A 19026-nucleotide genomic window follows, 5' to 3' on the forward strand; every position below is an offset into this window, starting at 1 on the left:
CAGCTGGGGAAGTTTTGGATTCCTTCTAACTTTCTGATGCCAGCTTGGTGACAAGAGCTGACTTTGAGTGGCACCTATAATCAGTCTTCAATTACCATACCGGTGGAAGAGGGAGCGTGGGCTGCATCCTCCAGGCCCAGCCACGTGGGTCTGCACCCTGCTTGGGGTTTTCACGTGACTCTCCAGCGTCCACCAGTGTAGCGCCGACTCAGGCCCTGCGGCGTAGCTGGTCATGGGCTCTGGGTGGGGGACGGGTCCAGCAGGCCTGTGAGACACACCAGGACCGTTTCCTCCCCACCCATCTCAAGCAGGCTGAGCAGTGAGCTGCCCCTCCTCCTGCCTGGCTGTGCTGGGCCTGGCCTTTCTCCATCCCACCCCAGCTGAGGAGGTGGAGGATAAGAGGGTTTTAAAGGGCACCTGTGCAGAAGATAAACAGGAGGAGGGGAAATGTCAACAGAACAAACACTTCCAGCTTCCCCCAAGCAGATCTTAGTTCCCAGGGTGACATCCAGAGGAGGCCAGACCTGGGAGGCTTTGCTTTCCTGGGTCAGGTGGAAAGCAAGCAGCCTGTTCTAAAATATCCACAGTCAATACAGAGGCTGGGAGGGGCGCATGCAAACAAAGGGAAGAGCTGGCCCTGGACTCTCAGTGAGGGCCTCCCCTTCTGCCTACTGTGGCTTTTCAGAGATTGAGGCCTCTGTCCTACCCAGGCCTTAGGAGGTAGCTGACCCTCTGGACTTGGCTCCCTTGTGATGTAGAGAAAATCCTGCGCCTAGAATGGGGTCCAGAGGCCACTGTTCCAGGTATTTTGTGTGCTCCTGAGGTCTCCCTTGCATCATGAACAGGGCTCTAAGGGCATCTGGTCAAGATGGAAACTGGGAGATTTCTGAGTCTTTCTCCTCCTCCCATGTCAGAAGCTCTTGGGTTAACATCCAGCAGGTGCCTGAGAAGCTGGAGGCAGCTCTCTGTGACACTCAGTGGACACTGTCCTGGGATATGAGGACACACTGCCTTTGAGACATTATGGAAGGATTCCAGGGTCTCTTCTGAGGTTCTGATGATGAGATCTCTCTGTGTGCTGTTCAGTGAGGATAGAGATGTCCCTAGACAGAGCTCTCCTGCCACTCACTGACCTTCTTCTCCCTCCACAGCTCCATGTCCATCCGCTGGCCCGGCCGCTCCCTTGGAAGCCACGCTTGGATACTGATAGCCATGCTGCAACTTGTGGTTGATTTCCCCTCCTGTGACTCTCTGGGCCCTGGGCCTGAGTTCCGGCTCCTGCTGCGCCCACCACAACGGCCTCCTCGGCTATGGAGTCTACGAAGTGGACCCCCAACACGGCTCCCGACACCAGCTTGGAGCCCAAGGGCTACCCGCTCTGAGCGTACCCACGGGTCTCTACAGATGCAAACACCCCGAGCCCGGCGAACTCACAGACCCCGAGACCAGGTGATTGCACTTGGACCCAAAGGGGGCCTCACCAAGCCCCCAGCTGCTGCCAGATCAAGCCCTTCCCTTGCCTCCTCAGCATCGACCTCATCCTCTGCTGTGGCCACTGGGGCCCCAGAGCATCAGAGCCTCCTGAGGAGGGGGAGGAGGCATGTGCAGGACACCATGCTCAACGACTTCGACTTTAGGGGTGGCAGACCCACAACAGAGACCGAATTCATTGCCTGGGGGCCCACAGGGGACGAGGAGACCCTGGAGTCCAACACTTTCCCTGGTGTGTTCGGCCCTACCACCGTCTCCACCTTGCAGACACGGAAGACGACCGTGGTCACCACTACCACCACCACGGCCAGCACGGCCACCGCCATGACGCTGCAGACTAAGGGGGTCACTGAGTCCCTGGATCCTTGGAGAAAGACCCCTGTTGGGGTGAGCACAACAGAGCCTTCCACAAGTCCCAGTAACAATGGGAAAGACATGCAGCCCCCACGGATTCTGGGGGAGACCTCAGGTAGGCTGCCTCTATGTGGTTCCACCCTGACCAGGGCAAGGAAGGGCGCACTGTGATCACTGGATGTGGACACTGAGATGCTTGCAGGAGCAGAGTCCAAAACAGGGGCAAGGGGCCTCCAGGTTGGGTATGGACAGCAAGGGGAAATGGAGAATGGGCTACTGTGGGGTCATGAGTGTGCACGGCCGAGCATATTGGCAACTTCAGGGCAGAAGCGTGTGCTTGGGTATGAACACCTGTGCCTTGCCTCTGGTGAGAATGGCCAAAGCTGTCCCAACAGAGCTACGTCTTCTGGAACCACAGAACTTTGTCTCCGGGGGAGCAGCCCTCGTGTGTGATGGAGGCACTTCACGTGATGGTGTTTAAGAGACCATGTTGGTCTTTAAAACCTCCAAGGCTGTTGTCCCTTTGGGGAGGGGCAATTGCCCAATTTGGTAAAATTCCAAGGTTAGGACTGGCCGTGAATAGAAAGAAAGGCCAAAGGCCAGGAAAGAGTTGTTTGTTGTTGGCCGAAGTTTTGCAGACGGGGGTTCAGCTCTTTCCTGGCGTAAGCCGGGTAGGGAGAGGATATAGACCATAAGGCTTTGGGATGTGGACAGTGTGGCTGCTTGGTTTGAGTTGTCTCCTTCCATGTGGCTCTGTCTTCTTCCTTGCCTGCCTCATCTTCTAATGGCTTCTACCGGGGTAGTCCTGGCAGTGTTCCAGGCAAGGTTTGTCCTTGTGCCAGCCTCCTGAGGAGAGAAAGCCCTGAGCCAGGCCCCCTTCCCACTGTCTCCAGCTTCCCCTGACTCTTGATGGTCATGGCCCACAGTGATAGGATAGTTCACACGGGCATCTGGGTAACATGCTCCAGACAAACAGCAGGATTTCCTGACTCCATGAAGTGGGGAGCTGATTTTAGGACTCTGGCAAGAAGGGCTGGTGGTACTAAGTGACCTCCTCTTTCCAAGGGCTCCCTTGTCCACACCCTTAGGACTCTGGGCTCTGTAGGACACATGAGTCTCTTTAGAATCAAGGGGCAGAAAGATGGCTCTCAAGAGTCACCAGTGGGCAGCTGGTGCAGTGTCCCTATGCCTGATGTCAGTGGAAGCTTCATCCTGGCTGTGCTGTCTCCTCTGACCTTGGCCAGAAACCTGACAGGTTTTCATGGATGGATGGCATTTGTCACACTGTCTTAGACCTCCTTCCTTCTGTCCTTCTTTCCCTCCCTCCACACCTTCCTCCTTCTTTTGTTGGAGCAGGGAACCTGCTGCTACTTTTATTCTGAGCTCAGCTTCAGTGAATAGCTATCTCTGAAAGCAGAGCCTGAGTCCCTAGTCACAGCAAGGCCAGGGCCAAGAGTAAGGCTGGAGTTGAGCCTGGGAGCTCCTGAAGGGAGAGGCTGGGGCCTGCAAAAGCATCCTTCCAGCCTTCTTTGGGAATCCACAGCACTTGGGCCATGTTTCTGCATCTTGAGGCCAGGCGCCTGTGAGCAGTTTACAGAGCTTTCTTTTATACCTCCACCAACTCACAAGCCATGATCATAATGGGATTTGGCTCTGCTCTTACTGTCACCCCCTCTGAACACGTCACTTACTATATAGACATGAATGAGGAAACAAGTACCCATTTGTCCCAAATTACATCTGCTATTCCTAACGCTAAACGCCTGGGACATCACTATAAGGCTTAGCAAATTAATTCATGGTACATTGGATGTGGCTAATCCAGTACGACAGATGCTTATCTCAGAAAAGATTCATGGCTCTTCATAATATAATCTAGTGCTACATTAATTTGTTTAGCAAAACAAATTTAGAAGGGGGAAATATGTGTGTTTGCTTTTAATGTAGAGAAATGTAAATTCTGGAAAACATGCCAGCATGAAGCACAAGAGATGCCTTCACAGTGGTCCTTGGTAGGGGCTGCAGATTGATGCTGAGCCTCTAGGCCAGGATGGGTGGAACAAAGGCTGAATGGACTGCCCTAAGCAGGATTATCATAGCCCACCTGGCATTATCTCCAAGTAGGGGGCAATTCTAGTCAGGCATTGGGAAGAACTAAGTAGTAGTGAAGAAAGTGAGCTATTTCCTTGGGTGACTGAGGGCAGGCCACTACCGCTCCATCTGTGTGCATTTCCTAGATGGGTTGGTGAAGAGAAGGAAGCCTGACCTGTTTGAATCCCTTAGCCTCTGTTGGATGCATGACTGTTCTCCTGGGATGTTGTACAAGTCAACCCCTTCTCGTATGCTTCAGAGAGGAGCAAAGGCAGAGAGGGTGGCCTTGGGGAACCTCAGAGCTGTGGTCTAAAGCAGGTTCTTGGAAAAGGCAGGTCCAGGTGTGAATTGGTGCTCTGCTGCCTGTGGCTGTGTGACCCTGAGCATGGTGTCCTCTGGTGATAACCCGTTTCTTCAGGGAACATGAAGCTTGAGACTCTTTGTCCCTCATGGCTGCTGTGAGGAATCAGCCATCAACGCTGAGCACAGAGTCAAGCGCCAGCTCAGGAGGCCCCCCACATACGGCTGCTGTTTTCATACCTGGAGACAGCGGCTACAAGAGTGAGGCCACTAGGGCCTGGAGAGTCTCATCACCTATCACCTCAGCCAGGTAGCCACCCTCTGCTGAGAGTACCCTGAAACCTGTAATTAAGGTTTTAGAAAACACAGCAAGCTTTTGTGGAGTCCATTTTGTTTTCCAGAGGGGGGGAGGTGGTCTTTTGAGTCAGGTTTGGCAATTTTCAACTTTGATTTTAGGGGCTGATTTCATTTGTCTCTTTCATTTCACATGACTGAAACCCAGGCATACTTGGTAGTGACTTAGTGTACTCTTAAATCTCTCATGGTGTGAAATAGCTGCTAGGATTGCCAGGGATTCCCCTCTTTCAAGAATGACTCCACAGGTGACATAAAGGAGCGATATCCCTAAAATTTTCGAGTGATGGTTGAGACTCTCATTGTCCACCTTCAAATTCTGGGCTTCCCCTTGTACCAGCTGCCTGAACTTGGGCAACCTGCTTGCCTTCTCTTTGCCTCCATGGAAATGACAGAGCTAACTGTCTCCTAACCTTGTGGGGAAGATGAAAAGACACAGTGCCCACCCTGTGCTTAGGGCCTGGCCCCTCACAGCTGCTCCATTTACTGTTTACTGTTGTTACGATAAGGATGATGATGGTGGCGGTACTCATAGTGACAGTGATAAAGGTGGTGACGGTGGTGATGATGGCCGTGGAGGTGAGAGTGGTGTAGATGATGACAAGCATAGCGACGGTGGTGATGCTGGGAGTGATGATCATGGTGATGGTGCTGGTGGTGGTGGTGGTCATAGCAGTGGCGGTGGCGGCGGTGATCATGAGGAGGGGGAGGGGATAGGAGCAATGACCGGGATGGGGATGGGGCTGTGATGATGATGTTCGCGGTGGTGATCACGTCAATTGCTGTCATTGAGCTCATTTGCTGTTACCAGCTCTGAGGAGTCACGCAATGAGGTTTCAAAGCCCGGTCCCTGACCTTGGTGCTATGTGCAGAAGTAAATAGTTCTAGCCAGGAACTGCTTGGGATGGAAAATCACCTGGCACAGAGCTACAGCCTCACCCGAGTGCCGGCAGCAGAGGGACAAGTCATGCAGGCGGGTCAGCAGTCCGCCTGAGCTTGAGCAAGGAGGGCTCCCACCGGGCGGCTCCATCCTCCGCCCTCTGCCCTCTCACAGCCAGGCTCTGAATCTGGAATCACACTCCCTGGGCAAAAGGCAGAAAGCCCTTTCTTGAGTTTTGATCTTAAACTTATAAATGAGCTTGTGAGGAGCTTAAAGCCAGTGGGGTTTGGCTACTGCATGTGTCCACCGCAGGAATGCCTGCCATGCAGGGGCTCTGTGTACTGGCGATAGGCTCCCAGTCCTGAAGGGTGACACCTGCCCCAAGAGTCTCTAGTCTGCCCAGAAGATTCACTGTGCCCTGCTGAGGAATCGGGGTCTCTTGGAAGGTGCACAGCCCCAGGACAGCAGCCAGCCCTGGGGGACCCATCACCACTGAAAGTCCCTCTCCACTTGGATCTGTGACTTTCTCCTGAATCCAGCAGCTCTGGGATGCGATTGCTCTGACGTCACCTGAATCCTCCCTTGTAATTTACATTGCAGTTTTGCTCACGTATTTCCAAGCATGGTTTCCAAGTGGCTTTGTCCTTGTTACCATGGGGCCCTCCGTGTCCTTTAGGTGTGTCCTTTTAGCACCAGGGACAGGCTGATGGTTTCTCTCTCTCTACCCTTATAGCTGGCTGACCTGGGCAATCAAATATGCCTATCAACCTTCAGAATGATTCTGGCAACAGTGAAATATTTTCTAAATACAGAAATTGGAGAGGAAGGAAATGAGAAGCAGCTGTATCAAGGGGAAGCTGCCTCCTTCCCTTTCTTTTGAGAGCCACGGTGGCAGTTTAAATGCTGAGCCCCTTTTAATTAAGTTGCTGGGTGTTTGCTACCAGGGAAGTGAATCTTTCCTTAATTTAAAGATATTTGAAGCAAATGACTCATGAACTTCAAAAGTTTTGAGCAGCTTAATTGGGGTAAGAACATCAAAGAACAAATGAGCGGGTGAGACTGTGAGGCACCCTAAACTGTCAGCCAAGGGGATGGTCTATAGAGTGTCTTAGTTACGACTTTCTGCTTCTGTGAGCCATGGGGTTGGACGGTGCCCTGCATTCTACTCATGATCACAGGTGAGGACACAGTATGACCAGCTGTTCCCTGGACCAGGGTGGCAATTTGAGCAAGTCTTCCCTCTGCTTCTGCTGAGCAGAGCCATGTTCATACCGTGGTGATAAAGGAGTGGAGGAGGAAGGGCCGGTCTCTCCCCCTGTCCAGAGCCTGTCTACCTGGGAGCTGCTGAGCTCAAAGCTCCAAAGCCCTTGCTTTCACTGGTCCATGGGCGATGGTCTGTGTTTCACGCAGGGGTGTGTGCAGCAATGGGGGTTCCGATGCACCCTCATCCTGGAAACCAGTCTTCTTTCGGGCAGTGGGGCTGCCAGCTAGGCAGATGTGGGGGAGGCTCACGAGTACAGTTTAGAAGCTGTCCCCTCACATCGTGCAGGTCACTAAATACTGAATCTGTAATAAATCCACAGGGTAACATGGATTGAATATGCAACTTTCATTTTTGCTTAGGGGGACAATCCTGGGTGTTGAGCTTAGGTGTCATCAGAAAGCCATTTTTAGAATTGTTTGCTTGCCTGTGTAAAAACACCCACTTTAGAATTCAGGCTTCTTGACCGTTCATGCATGGAACCATCAACTCTGTGTCTAGTTGATATTAAAAGGCTCTGTCTTTGGCAGGAGGTGGGGACAGGACAGTGGGGTGGGACTGAGAACCCTGACCCCGTGCCCTCTTTCCAAGGGTTTAAAGGTTCGTTTGGGAAACAGTGGGTAAGAACAACAGACTGAAATGCCATGAAACCTCCATGTCATCAGTGGTCCTAGGATCCTGGCAGTGCTGGGCCAGGGAAGAGTGATCACAGAGACGAAGGGGCCAGGTCAGGTTCTGAGAGCTTTGTCCCGCTCGATGGGAAGAGTGGCTTGGCAGTGACCCTGTGACTGAGCAGTGGGCCAATGGGAAGAGCCAGTGGAGCCTCTGCAAGCCTGCTGGCCAGGTGGCAGCCCCTGGGACTCTCCTTGGTGGAGCTGATGGAAAAGCGAACCCCAAAGGTCAGTATTCCAGCTCTGAACTGCCCTTCATTGGTGGCCCCAAAGTTCCTCCAGCTGAAAGCTAGGGCAGTGGCCTCCTCATTTTGTCCTTAGCACAGGGAGAACACTGCAGGAGGTTGCCTGGACATCCACAGACCGATATTCTTGAAGAGTTTGGCATGTTTTGTGGCTGTCTGGATTGTCTGTGGAGTGTTCTAGAGATGCGTTTTGATGTGATAAGTGGTATGTGTCTGGGTGTGCCCTGCTCCACCCTCTTCTCTGTGGTATTCTGCCTGTAGGAAAGGGGCTGGGTGAGTGAAAGGCTCTGGCAGGAGGTGCATCGCCCACGGTCTTGCAGCAGGTAAGTTCTCGGTCATCATCCCTGGTTCCAGAGACTTAGTCAAAATCACAGCAGTTACATGTGTGATGAATTGGTGATGGTCAGACACACAGACAAGGCTTCAGTCTCTGCCCTCATTGGATCTGCGAGGCCTGAAACACTCTGCCTGGCAGCTTGCTGCAGGGGTGCAATGACCAGCAATAACAGGAGAGCAAAGGTTCCTTTCCAGAGCTCTCTTTGAGCAGCTGGGAGGTCAAGTTTGTACACTGGAATAGAGGCTGAGAATCTGTTCATGGAGGCTTCTGAATGGCAGGCTGTGGAGAGGAAACTGGTACTGGCGAGGCAAGTGCTCATGGGCACTTGGGACTTGACACATGGATACTCATGGGAGACTGATCTGGGGCCCTGGCCACTGGTTTTCCACATGTCCTGCACAGTGTGACTTCATAGGTCCTGTGGCTTCTTTGCTTATACAATTGGGAAGTCCCTTCTCTTGAGGTCATTCCGAAAGCACTTTGGCCATGTGTGCACTGACCACCGTGAGTAGCCAGGCAGCACTAGTGGAGCGGTAGGCTTTGCGTGAGGTGCTCAAAGCCCTTCCTGAGGGTCCTTGGATTTCTTGGCACTGGAAGGGGCAAAGTGCCACTGATTTCAGCCTATATTTCTGGCCTTCCCAAACTCGACAGGATGAATGGCTGTTCGCCCAAGGCTGTCCTGTTCCTCTGCCTTCTGTGGTGGTCCTACCTGTCCCGGGATACCTCTCTGTCCCCTACATACTTTGTTGTGATTAGAAAAGCCCCTGTCTGCACATATGTCCCACGTATGGTGGGGCAAACAACACTCCTGCCCTGCACAGCGGACATCAGTCACAGGACAGCCAAATGCATTCTAAAGGCTGGGTGCCCTAGTCCAGTCCTTAGCTCAGGAGACAACCTTTCTTTCATTGAGGATACACTGACACCCTATGCCCAGAGGCCCTGCATTTGTGTGTGTGTGTGTGTGTGTGTGTGTGTGTGTGTGTGTGTGTGTGTGTGTTGTGTGTCCGTGTCCTGAAGCTGTCCCAATATTCTTACAACCTAGTAGTTTGGAACATATGTACTCTCTTACAAACTGGGGAAGCAGAAGATGGAGTGGGCTGTGGGCGGAGCATGCTCCCTCAGGAGGACCTTTGGAGAAAATGTCCCTGCCTTCTCCAGCTCCAAGAGCTCCAGGCCATCTTGGCTGTGGCTGTGTGGCTCTGATCCCACCCCCCTCTTTCCAGGTTCACCATCCCTCAGTCTTTCTCTCTGTCTTATAAGAGCCTCTGTCATGGGATTTGGGGCCCTCCTGGGTAACACCAAATGATCTCACCTCAGACTTCTGCATTGTGTCTGCAGAGAAACTTTGAAGAAACGAGGGCATATCCACATGTGCCAGGAGTGAATCCTTGGAGAGATCAATTTTTGAGGGGTCCTACAATCAGAGGGGTTCATACTAGCTGTGGCTGACCTATTCTCCTCATGAGTTTGGGGTACAAGTGCTTTTGCTGTAGAAGTTGCTTTCATCCCTCATGATGACTCAGGCCCCCACTGTTAGAGAGGAAGGTGGGCCTGAGTCAAGCATTGGCCCAGGCCCCCAGGGAGTCCTGGGGCTGGAGTAGACAGGACCTGCCTTAGTGCTCCCCAGTGAGAAGACTAGGATCCACTCACATGGAAAGGGCCTGTAAGCCTTCCTCCCACAGACCTGTCACCTATCTATGATGGGCTCTCACGTACCTGCTACATTCTGTCCAGTGTGGTCACAGGATGGGGGCCATACACAGTCCTTGACCCACACACCTTCCCTCCAGAAGTGGGAAGAGAAAACACTGAGAAGGGGAAGGAGGAGAGGAGAGTGTGATGAGATGCCTTCCTTGGAGTTGGCCATGCAGCCACACCTTGGAGCCAAGAAGGAAGCAGTGATGGGGCAGGGGGAATAATGGGCTAGGCAGGAGAGTGCAGGCAGGAGAGGAAAGGATGGCTAAGATGCAGGCAAGGTGCCTTGGAGGTAGGTGGCCAAGAAAGGTGGAGACAAGATGTAAGAGTTTGGGAATGCATTCTCAGTGCCTTGGGATCGTGAGTGTGATGTGTAAGCAGCTCTGACCACCTTGTTGCTTGCAAGGACAGTCTCAGGAGGTAGATGGGCTATGAGGAGAGCCAGGGAGAAGCAACAGCAAGAGGCATAGACAGCCTGTCCTGCAGAGGTGGGCACGCAGGAAGATTCCCTTTCCAAGACAGGAAGAGTCCATGTGGGTAATGAGGAAAAGAGAACAGTTCAAAATGTCTCCAATTCTGTGATCTGAGCTGCATCTGTCTTCAGCTGAACAGGGTGCCTTTCCCCACCTTGGAGCTCAGTGGTCCTCATTGTGTTCTGCTGAAGTCTGTCAGTCAGTCAGCTTCCTGTTACTGTAACAAATGTCTGTGATAATTCAACTTAAAAAACAAAAGGGTTATTTGGGCTCCCAGTTTAGTCCATGACTGATGGGCTCCATTGCTTTGAACCTGTGGCAGCTCAGTATATCATGTGAGGAATATGGACAGAAAAAGAGGCTTGTTCCTTGCACGGCTGGGTGTAAGACTAGGAAGATGAAGAGGCTAGGGTCCCATTCCCCTTCCATAATTCACCTCAGTGACCTGAAACCTCCCACTAGGCCCCACCTCTTAAAAAGCCCTTCATCTTTAAGTAGCAGTAAGCCAGTGAATAAGCCTTCAACAATATCTGGACCTTTGAGGGACCTGTGAGACTCAAAACATAGCAGAATCCTAGGGTAGATGCCTGGGTACCTCTGAATTTGTGAGGCTACCTCTTTGGGGGACTGAGGATCCTGGAGTAGAACTCCAGAACTATCAGGAGTGTAGATGGGTTGATGGTCACAGAGATGGTGGAGACTGCCTGGGAAGAGTACCACTAGCCTGAGAGAAATGTGAAGGTGCACAACTGCCTCGGAACATCTGTACTTACTTTAGTACTAGAAAGGTGATGGAGGGAGGACCAGCGGGAAGGCAGGGATGGAAAGGCTATGCTTAAAGGCATAACCCTAGGCGGAGACCCAGGCAGACAAGAGCTGTGTTGCACATGGAGACCTGCAGCTTGGCCTGTTGGCCTTGGGAATGTTTTGGAACATAACAGAAGGCTCATCGGCCTTTATGGGACTTTCATACTGTGGCAGAGCCAGATGTCACCCACAGCACAGCACCAGCCATCGATGTGGGAGCTGCAACAAGTGTCTCCGGTATGGGTGTGGCACTGAGAGCACAGGAAGGGGTGGGACGGAGGAAGGGAAAGGACCCTCCAGAGCAGGAGGAAGTGGCCGAGCCCTTTCTGCTGCAGCCACCACATCTCAGGGACCGAAGGGACCTCAGGCATAAGCCATCACAGTGAGACGCACTGTGGGCCACCTGACGCTTCCTTGGAATAGGGCTCATGTAGCTCTCTGGACTGAAGCCTGCACCATGTACCTATTACTGTCGTAACCAAGTACCCATGTTGGCAGCTTCTGCAACAAATGTTTATTATCACCTAGTCCCAGAAGCTGGAGGTCCCAGGTCAGTATGTGGGTGGAGTCAGCCTGGCTGGGCTTGCTGCTTTCTTTTTTTTTTTTTTTTTTTTAATTTTATTTATTTATTTATTTTGAGAGCGACAGACACAGACAGAAAGACAGATAGAAGGAGAGAGAGAGAATGGACACGCCAGGGCTTCCAGCCTCTGCAAACGAACTCCAGACGCGTGCGCCCCCTTGTGCATCTGGCTAACGTGGGACCTGGGGAACCGAGCCTCGAACCGGGGTCCTTAGGCTTCACAGGCAAGCGCTTAACCGCTAAGCCACCTCTCCAGTCCCTTTCTGCTTTCTTGTTGGTGTCTATGAACCCTGTCTGTGTGTACTGCTCAGTCTCTCTTCTCCTGAAGACGCCAAGCCTACTGGAACAGGACCCCACCATTATGGCCTTATTTATCCTTAACTGCCTCATTGAATACTCAGTGTCAGAGTATAGTCCCCTTGGGGGTAGAGCTTCAACATAAGATTTTGGGGTGGACATTGCAATGCAGTCCATGGCATCTTCCCATTCCAAGGGTCCTGGGACACTTGGGAGAGTGGACTCCTGGCTCATGAAGCAGAGAGTTCCTGAGCCTTAGAGTTTGGGCTGTGGGTGGGTCTCAGTTCCATTTTCCCTACACATGGAGGAGGGTTTGGGGAATCAGAACTCCTTAAGCTGTCAGAAAAGGTGGTTGTGGCCAGAGTTTGGTGGGTGCTGCTGGTGCTGCTGCTGCTGCTGCTGCTGCTGTGTGTGTGTGTGTGTGTGTGTGTGTGTGTGTGTGTGTGTGTGTCCCATCATGTCATATTTGAGATGAGAGCACCTTCTTAATGGGACACATCTATGTAGAGAGCTGGCCTCTCGCTGGGTGCATTAACAGAGCCACTTCTTGGAGCTCTACTGTTGCCAGGCTTGGCAATGGGCATGAAGCTGCTGGGATGGACCTGGGGCAGATTCCAGCGGGGCAGGACAGGAGGAAGCAGCCTGGATTTTTATATCCTCATGCACTAACTGGAGTGAGGGGACCACCCCCTGGGGATTTAGACTAAAAGGGATTTTTTGGCCCCTACTCTCCGGGATTCCTGACTCATGGAAGCCTGGGAAGCTCCATTTAGAAACCCCGTCTAGAAAAATGGGCCTTAGGAGGTGGGAAGCAGCAGCTGCTATAGCCCAGTGGGACCTGAACTGCCCCATGGGTGCCTGGCAGAACGCCCAGCCTGGCCTCTGTCATTGCTGCTCCCCCTGCCTCATGAAACAGACCACAGAGAAGGGCCTCCATAAGGCAAGGTGTGACTTGAACAGAAGCCACCCATGGGCCCCATCTTCTTTCCCAAGTCCTTTCCTGGACATTGAATCCCCAGGGAAGGTCTTGGCACAGGCCCCGCTGCAGAGTACTACCTGCACCGCTCGCTGCTCACTTCACCATGGGGGTGACATCTGTTCCTGGCTGAGTCATCAGCTCGCAACACACCAGGTGCCCTTTCCCAGGCTCTGGAGGGTAACTACTGCAAGATGAGGAAGCACTTGGCATCCCTCAGCTACAGCGGGAACAGAAGAGGGTGGAAGCCCAGGAAGCTCAGAACACCACCATTTCTGCTCCCCTCTGAAGCCCAGAGATGTGCTGATGGCTAACAGTCCCCTCCCTGCCTCAGTTTCTAGTCCACCTCTGGTCACCCTTCCCTCCCGCACTTCACCCATGATTCTGTTGGACCTTGAGGCGTGGGCAGGCAGTATTTATAATCATCTGTCCCCTGGTCACCATGCCTTGGCCTCTAGAGGATTTGGTCACTACTGTCATCAACCTAACTGTCTGTTTTCAACCACATCCTCACCCCCGGGCAGTAGAAAGACCACACAGCCCCCACATGTCCCCTGCACCTGCCCCCGGGCCTGGTTTCAGGAGCACTGAAGACAGCCCCAAAGGCTCACCATCTGTCCCTCCTGCCTCTGTAGGGTGGGGCCATGGCCCATTCCTAGCTGATGGCAGGCGGCCAGGCTGGGGATGTCATCCAAAACTGCCTTAGTCCTTGGAAATTGCGCTGCTGGTGGTTCTGTAGGAGTCAGGGGTACTCTGCAAAGAGGTCTGTGAGAGCGTTCATGGTGGGGGTCTGCAGGCACAAGGAAGCTTTTACTGAGAGCTGGTGAGAAGCTGGACCCTCTGCCCTCATGCAGATGAAATGGGTCTTGCTACCACTTGGGAGGAGTTTGGAGAAGCAGGCCATAAGGACTCAGCCCGACCTCAGGCAGCTGGGCCCTGACCTCCCTTCATAGCTGTGAGCCCCTAAGAAAAGACCCATCCCCAGCCTTGGAGGGACATCTGACACACATAGCAAATGACAGGTTATTGGTGCTCACCGCTGCTGCTCGGTGGGGTGTGGATGACTCATTGGAGCCCAGGGAGGCCTGTGAGTGAACGGGTGAGTGTGGGAGTGGGTGAAGCTGGGAACAGCTGGCCTGAGAGGCTGTCAGGTGTGATGGTTGTACCTGCCTGGCCTATGTGGCTGCTGCCCTTGTATATTTGTGAGGAGAACACAGACCCAAGGGACCTGGGCAGAGTGACAGGTCCTTCTTGGATGTATTGCATAGCCACATCCTCCTTCTTGAGGTTCTTTGTATGGCTGGCATCCTCTCCTGATCTGGGCCTGAAGGGGTTACTTCTATTGTCCTGGGGGAGCTGGCATCCCATATCCTATAGGGAGGTGGCATGGCTACAACAGGCTACTTGAGGACCAGGCTGGTAAGCAATGGAGATGCTGAGTAAAGGGTCAGCGATCCACAAACCTGCAGCTTGATGGGAAGGTGTGGTGAGGTGAGCAGACCTGGGCCCAGTGCCAAGCCCAGGGACGTTTTTCTTCACCATGCTGAAACATCTGTCATGGTTGGCATTTTCCTGGGCATTGGCTCCCAGAGGAAAGAAGCATTTTCGTTCACTTGGTGCAGCTACTGGGGCTCCCCACACAGACATGTGGGGCTCCTTGGCTCCTTTCCTCTGTCTGTCTAGCAGGTTCTATCTTCAGCTCCCAGGTTCCTGAAGGAACTCTGGACACATGGCTCTGACCCTACCTGGAGACTCTGTGTCCACCTCATTATCTTCACTCCCTAGTTGGCTACTAAGGGTGATCCTTGTACCTTATGTCACAAAGAGGACATGACCCCACTGTAAGTGTGTCCCTTCTAGCTCTGGCTAGCTTGGAGCTGATTAGTCTAATACCTTCTGGGAAAAAATCCATTGAAACAAATTACACTGTAACATCAAGAGAGGGGTCAGGAATAAATAGCCAACTCAACTTCCCTTACTGTAAGCAGCATCTACAGTAAGTAAATTAGCTTCTCAGACCAGGGCATAGATGTATTCTCCTCTTGGAACTGAATGCAGGTCAGTGGGATGGGCTAACTGCATGGGGTCTGTGTCCTGTGGGCTCCACTCCACCTGCCCTGCACTGTGGGCACAGAGATGGAAGTGTGAACACTCCCATACCTTGGCTCTTCTTATTTGGCTCTGGTGGTGGGCTCCTGAGCTTTGAACCTTGCCACCAGTGTGTCCTGCTTGAGCTGTGCGGTTATGGAAGGGCAGTTGTTCCATGAAGTGCTCATGCAGACTGAGTGGGCCCTAGCAGGTTACTCAGGTTCCTTACAAAGGAGACCGCAGGTTCTAAGCCAGTAGCCTGTATTCTCTCACAGTCTTGAGGTCAGTGGTCCAGGATCAATGGATGGACAGGGCATGTTTCCTCTTCAGCTGAGGGAGATGAACTTCCTGTTCTCTTCCCAGCCTCTAGTGACTTCAGATCTCCCTTGATTTATGGAAAACCATCTCCCATGGTCTTATGTGTTCCTATATACAAAGCTGTCCTTTTCCTGGAGACACCATCCATTATTGTCACAAATGACTTCATTTTAACTTGGTGAACTCATTGAGATAAGACCACATACCCAGGTTCTGGGAATAAGGACTATAGCATATAGACCTGGAGTGGGGGGGTGCATATGACTCACTACACTTGTCACAGATTTAGGGGCCATCCTGGTCATCTAGATGACAGCATCTTGAGCTCTCTAACTTAACCATGTGAGAAACTTCTTCCAGATAAAATCTCATTCTCAGGTACCGGGCATTAGAGCTTCAGCCTTCTTTTGGGGACCAAGTTCAATCCATATGGGCCACTCCCTTCACTCTGTACCGATTGCCAAGCAACACAGAACATTTCTCAGAGCCATGACCCTGTGTGACCTGAGCAGGGGGAAGCTTGAGAAGACAGGGTGCTTGTTAACAGTTGCAGAAGGAGGGGATTCTGCTGGGAGTTTTACCTAAAGACGCTTCACTTACTGGGAACAGAAGTTTCTGGAAGCTTTTTCTTAACCACAGGTAATAATTTAACATGCTATTCAAGGGAGAGACAGGGAAAAATCAAGCCTGCTAGATCTATAGCAAAGGTATCTTATAAATGGTGACTTAATTATTAACTTTGGCTTTATGAGGATATGGGACCTGTTCACAAGACCCCAGATGAAAATGCTGGTGGAGGTTCCTAAAACAGCTAGAGATTGATCTACCATATGACCCAGCTATAGTGCTCCTAGGCATATATCCAAAGGACTCATCTCATTTCCTTAGAAGTACATGCTCAACCATGTTTATTGCTGCTCAATTTATAATAGCTGGGAAATGGAACCAGCCTAGATGTCCCTCAACAGATGAGTGGATAATGAAGATGTGGTACATTTATACAATGGAGTTCTACTCAGCGGTAAAGAAAAATGAAGTTATGAAATTTGCAGAAAAATGGATGGACCTGGAAAGTATTATACTAAGTCAGGTAACCCAGGCCCAGAAAGCCAAGCGCCACATGTTCTCTCTCATATGTGGATCCTAGCTACAGATGACTGGGCTTCTGCGTGAGAATGAAAATACTTAGTAGCAGAGGCCAGTAAGTTGAAAAGGAGACATAAAGGGTGGAGAAAGGAAGGGAGGAGGATACGTAATAGGTTGATATTGTATATATGTAATTACAATGATTGTAATGGGGAGGTAATATGATGGAGAATGGAATTTCAAACGGGAAAGTGTGGGGGTGGGGAGGGAGGGAATTACCATGGGATATATTTTATAATCATGGAAAATGTTAATAAAAATTAAAAAAAAAAAAAGAAAATGCTAGTGGGGTGACACAGCCCTGCTGGTCTAGAAACCCACATCTACCAAGCCAATACCCAGCCTGGTCCTGGAGAGGAGACAAGGGACAGGTGGACGCCAAATGCCCTCTTGATCTTTCCTCCCTACAAACCTTGAGCACAGCAAAGGACAAGCCACTGTTTCTCCTGCTGACGTTGCTGTTGGCGCCCATGGGAACCCGGAAAGCATGCGACTAAGTCTGCTATTCACCAGGTAGCCGTCCCACCCTGCACAGCCCATCTCCTTGCTCACATCAGGGTTTCCAGAGCCAGGGGCAGTGGGATTGGGAACGCAGGGAATGCGGGAAGAATGGACATTAAGGGCGATGCTGTGCCCACCCCTCCTCCCGTACTCCACTGTGTGTTTCCGTCCCCTGCCTGGCCCTCCTTTGCCCTAAGAATCAATATGTTGCTCTCTTGGGAACTCCTATTGGTCGCTCTCAGAGCCTCAACCCCTGATTTCACCAAGAGATTGAGACTCTCTTTTACCATGAGAACTCTCCACTCTTTTCTGTTTCTTTGATTTTTTAAAAATGTCACTTTTATTGACAGTTTTCGCACGTGTACCTTAATGTATTTTGATCATAGTCTCCTCCCATTTTCCTTCTTTGGTCCCCTTTCTACTGAATCCGTTCTTTGCAACTGGTCTCTCTCTCTCTCTCTCTCTCTCTCTCTCTCTCTCTGTCTCTTGCCTTCTTTCATTATCCATGAGAGTGTTGATGGGCCCAATATTACACATGTCCGTGCAGGTTGTGACAGTCCCTGCAAGGCCATGAGTGCCGCAGCCTCTTCATGACCAGGTGACAGCGTTTCAAAGCATCCCTCCTCACTCCCCGGCTCTTAATTTCCTTCCACCCACTTTTACAACATTCCCTGAGCCTGGGAGGGTGTGATAGAGATGTCTCATTCAGTGCTGAGCACTTTGAAGGGTTTTGAGTCTCCCTAGCAGTAACCGCTGTCTGCAAGAGGAAGCTCCTGTGACCAAAGGTGAGAGCAGCACTGCTCTGTGAGCATAAATACAAACATTTAGAGTTCTAAAATATTTTTATTTATTTGAGGGAGGAAGAGAGAGAGAGATAGGGAAGGAGGGAGGGAGAGAGGAAGATGGAGGGAGAAAAAGAGAGAGAATAGGCATGCCAGGACGTCTAGCCACTGCAAAAAACTCCAGACACATGTGCCACCTAGTGCATCTGGCATATGTGGGTTCTGGGGACTCAAGCCTGGGTCCTTAGGCTTTGCAGGAAAGTGCCTTAACCACTAAGCCATCTTTCCATCTCTAGAGATTTTTTATTTTAGTTTATTTGGGAGAGAAGGAGAGAGAGAGAGAGAGAGAGAAGGGGAGAGATTGACAGAGGATGAGTGCGCCAAGGCCAACAGCTGCTGCAAATGAACACCAGACACATGAGCCACCTTGTGCATCTGGCTTACATGGATCCTGGGGAATCGAACCTAGGTCCTTTGGCTTTGCAGACAAGTACCTTAACCACTGATCCATCTCTCCAGCCCTTAGTGTGTGTGTGTGTGTGTTTAATAAGTAAGTGATGTTGTGGCTGGATAGTGCTGCAGCCCTGCTCTTTGCACATGTAAGTGTCCTGGGAGAGTTGAGAGAGGTCTGGGGACATCACACTACGCAGACAGGCCTTGAGACATCCTCAGCTGCTAGCAAGGAAGCCTCATGTCTTCAGAGTTACAGGGAGGGTTTGAGAGACAGGTCGCCTCAGAGTCTGTGTTCCGAAAACTGAGCTGCTGATGTACGGAGCCCCAGTGAGGACAGCTCGCCGTGATCCCTATGCTCATGGTACACAGGGCTCCAGAAGGGCAGGAAGTACCAGCTTCTTCCCTGAGCAGCAAGAGGCGCCTAGCTGGCTTCAGAGGAGCTGAGGCTAGGAACATAAGGGCATGTGTGGCTGCTTTGTCAAGCTCCCTCACCACCCCACCAATTTCTGGGGGCCCAGGGGCTTCCAGAGAAATGGCTACTTCCCTCTGCCTTGTGCACTGTTCAAATGGCTCCTGTGTGGCTGGCACTCACCCCCCACACCCCCATAGACAGCCGGGGTCCAACCTCTTCTCTTTATTTCTTTGCTAGCCCATGGCTTCTTGGGGACAGAGAGTGAGGGGTGAGCCTTCCCTACCCTAGCATCTGTAAGCCTGTTTCCCTTGGTATCTGGGTGTGCCCTGGGAGACACACAACTCTCCATGGGCATGCCCTTTTGTTCAGAAAGCCTCATACCATGATGTCTTGGCACAGCCCATCTTCCATCTCTCTCCCCAGAACAGCCTGAAAAGAGAGCTGGCTGGTGTAGGCACCCTTGGGTGTAAACTGAGCTGGTTCTGGGACCCTAATGTCATCATCATGC

At 51.7% G+C, this 19026-nt stretch overlaps 1 protein-coding gene across 1 annotated transcript in view; it reads left to right on the top strand.

Moving 5' to 3' along the window:
- Positions 1 to 19026, top strand: part of Ajap1 (adherens junctions associated protein 1) — a 116211-nt gene that overhangs the window by 50731 nt on the left and 46454 nt on the right. Inside the window, exon 2 of the mRNA XM_004657701.2 lies at positions 1152 to 1960. Coding sequence (XP_004657758.1) covers positions 1152 to 1960 — 809 coding nt within the window. The remainder of the gene's footprint in view (positions 1 to 1151; positions 1961 to 19026) is intronic.

This window comes from Jaculus jaculus, chromosome 5, assembly GCF_020740685.1.
Source record: "Jaculus jaculus isolate mJacJac1 chromosome 5, mJacJac1.mat.Y.cur, whole genome shotgun sequence".
Lineage (NCBI taxonomy): Eukaryota > Metazoa > Chordata > Mammalia > Rodentia > Dipodidae > Jaculus > Jaculus jaculus.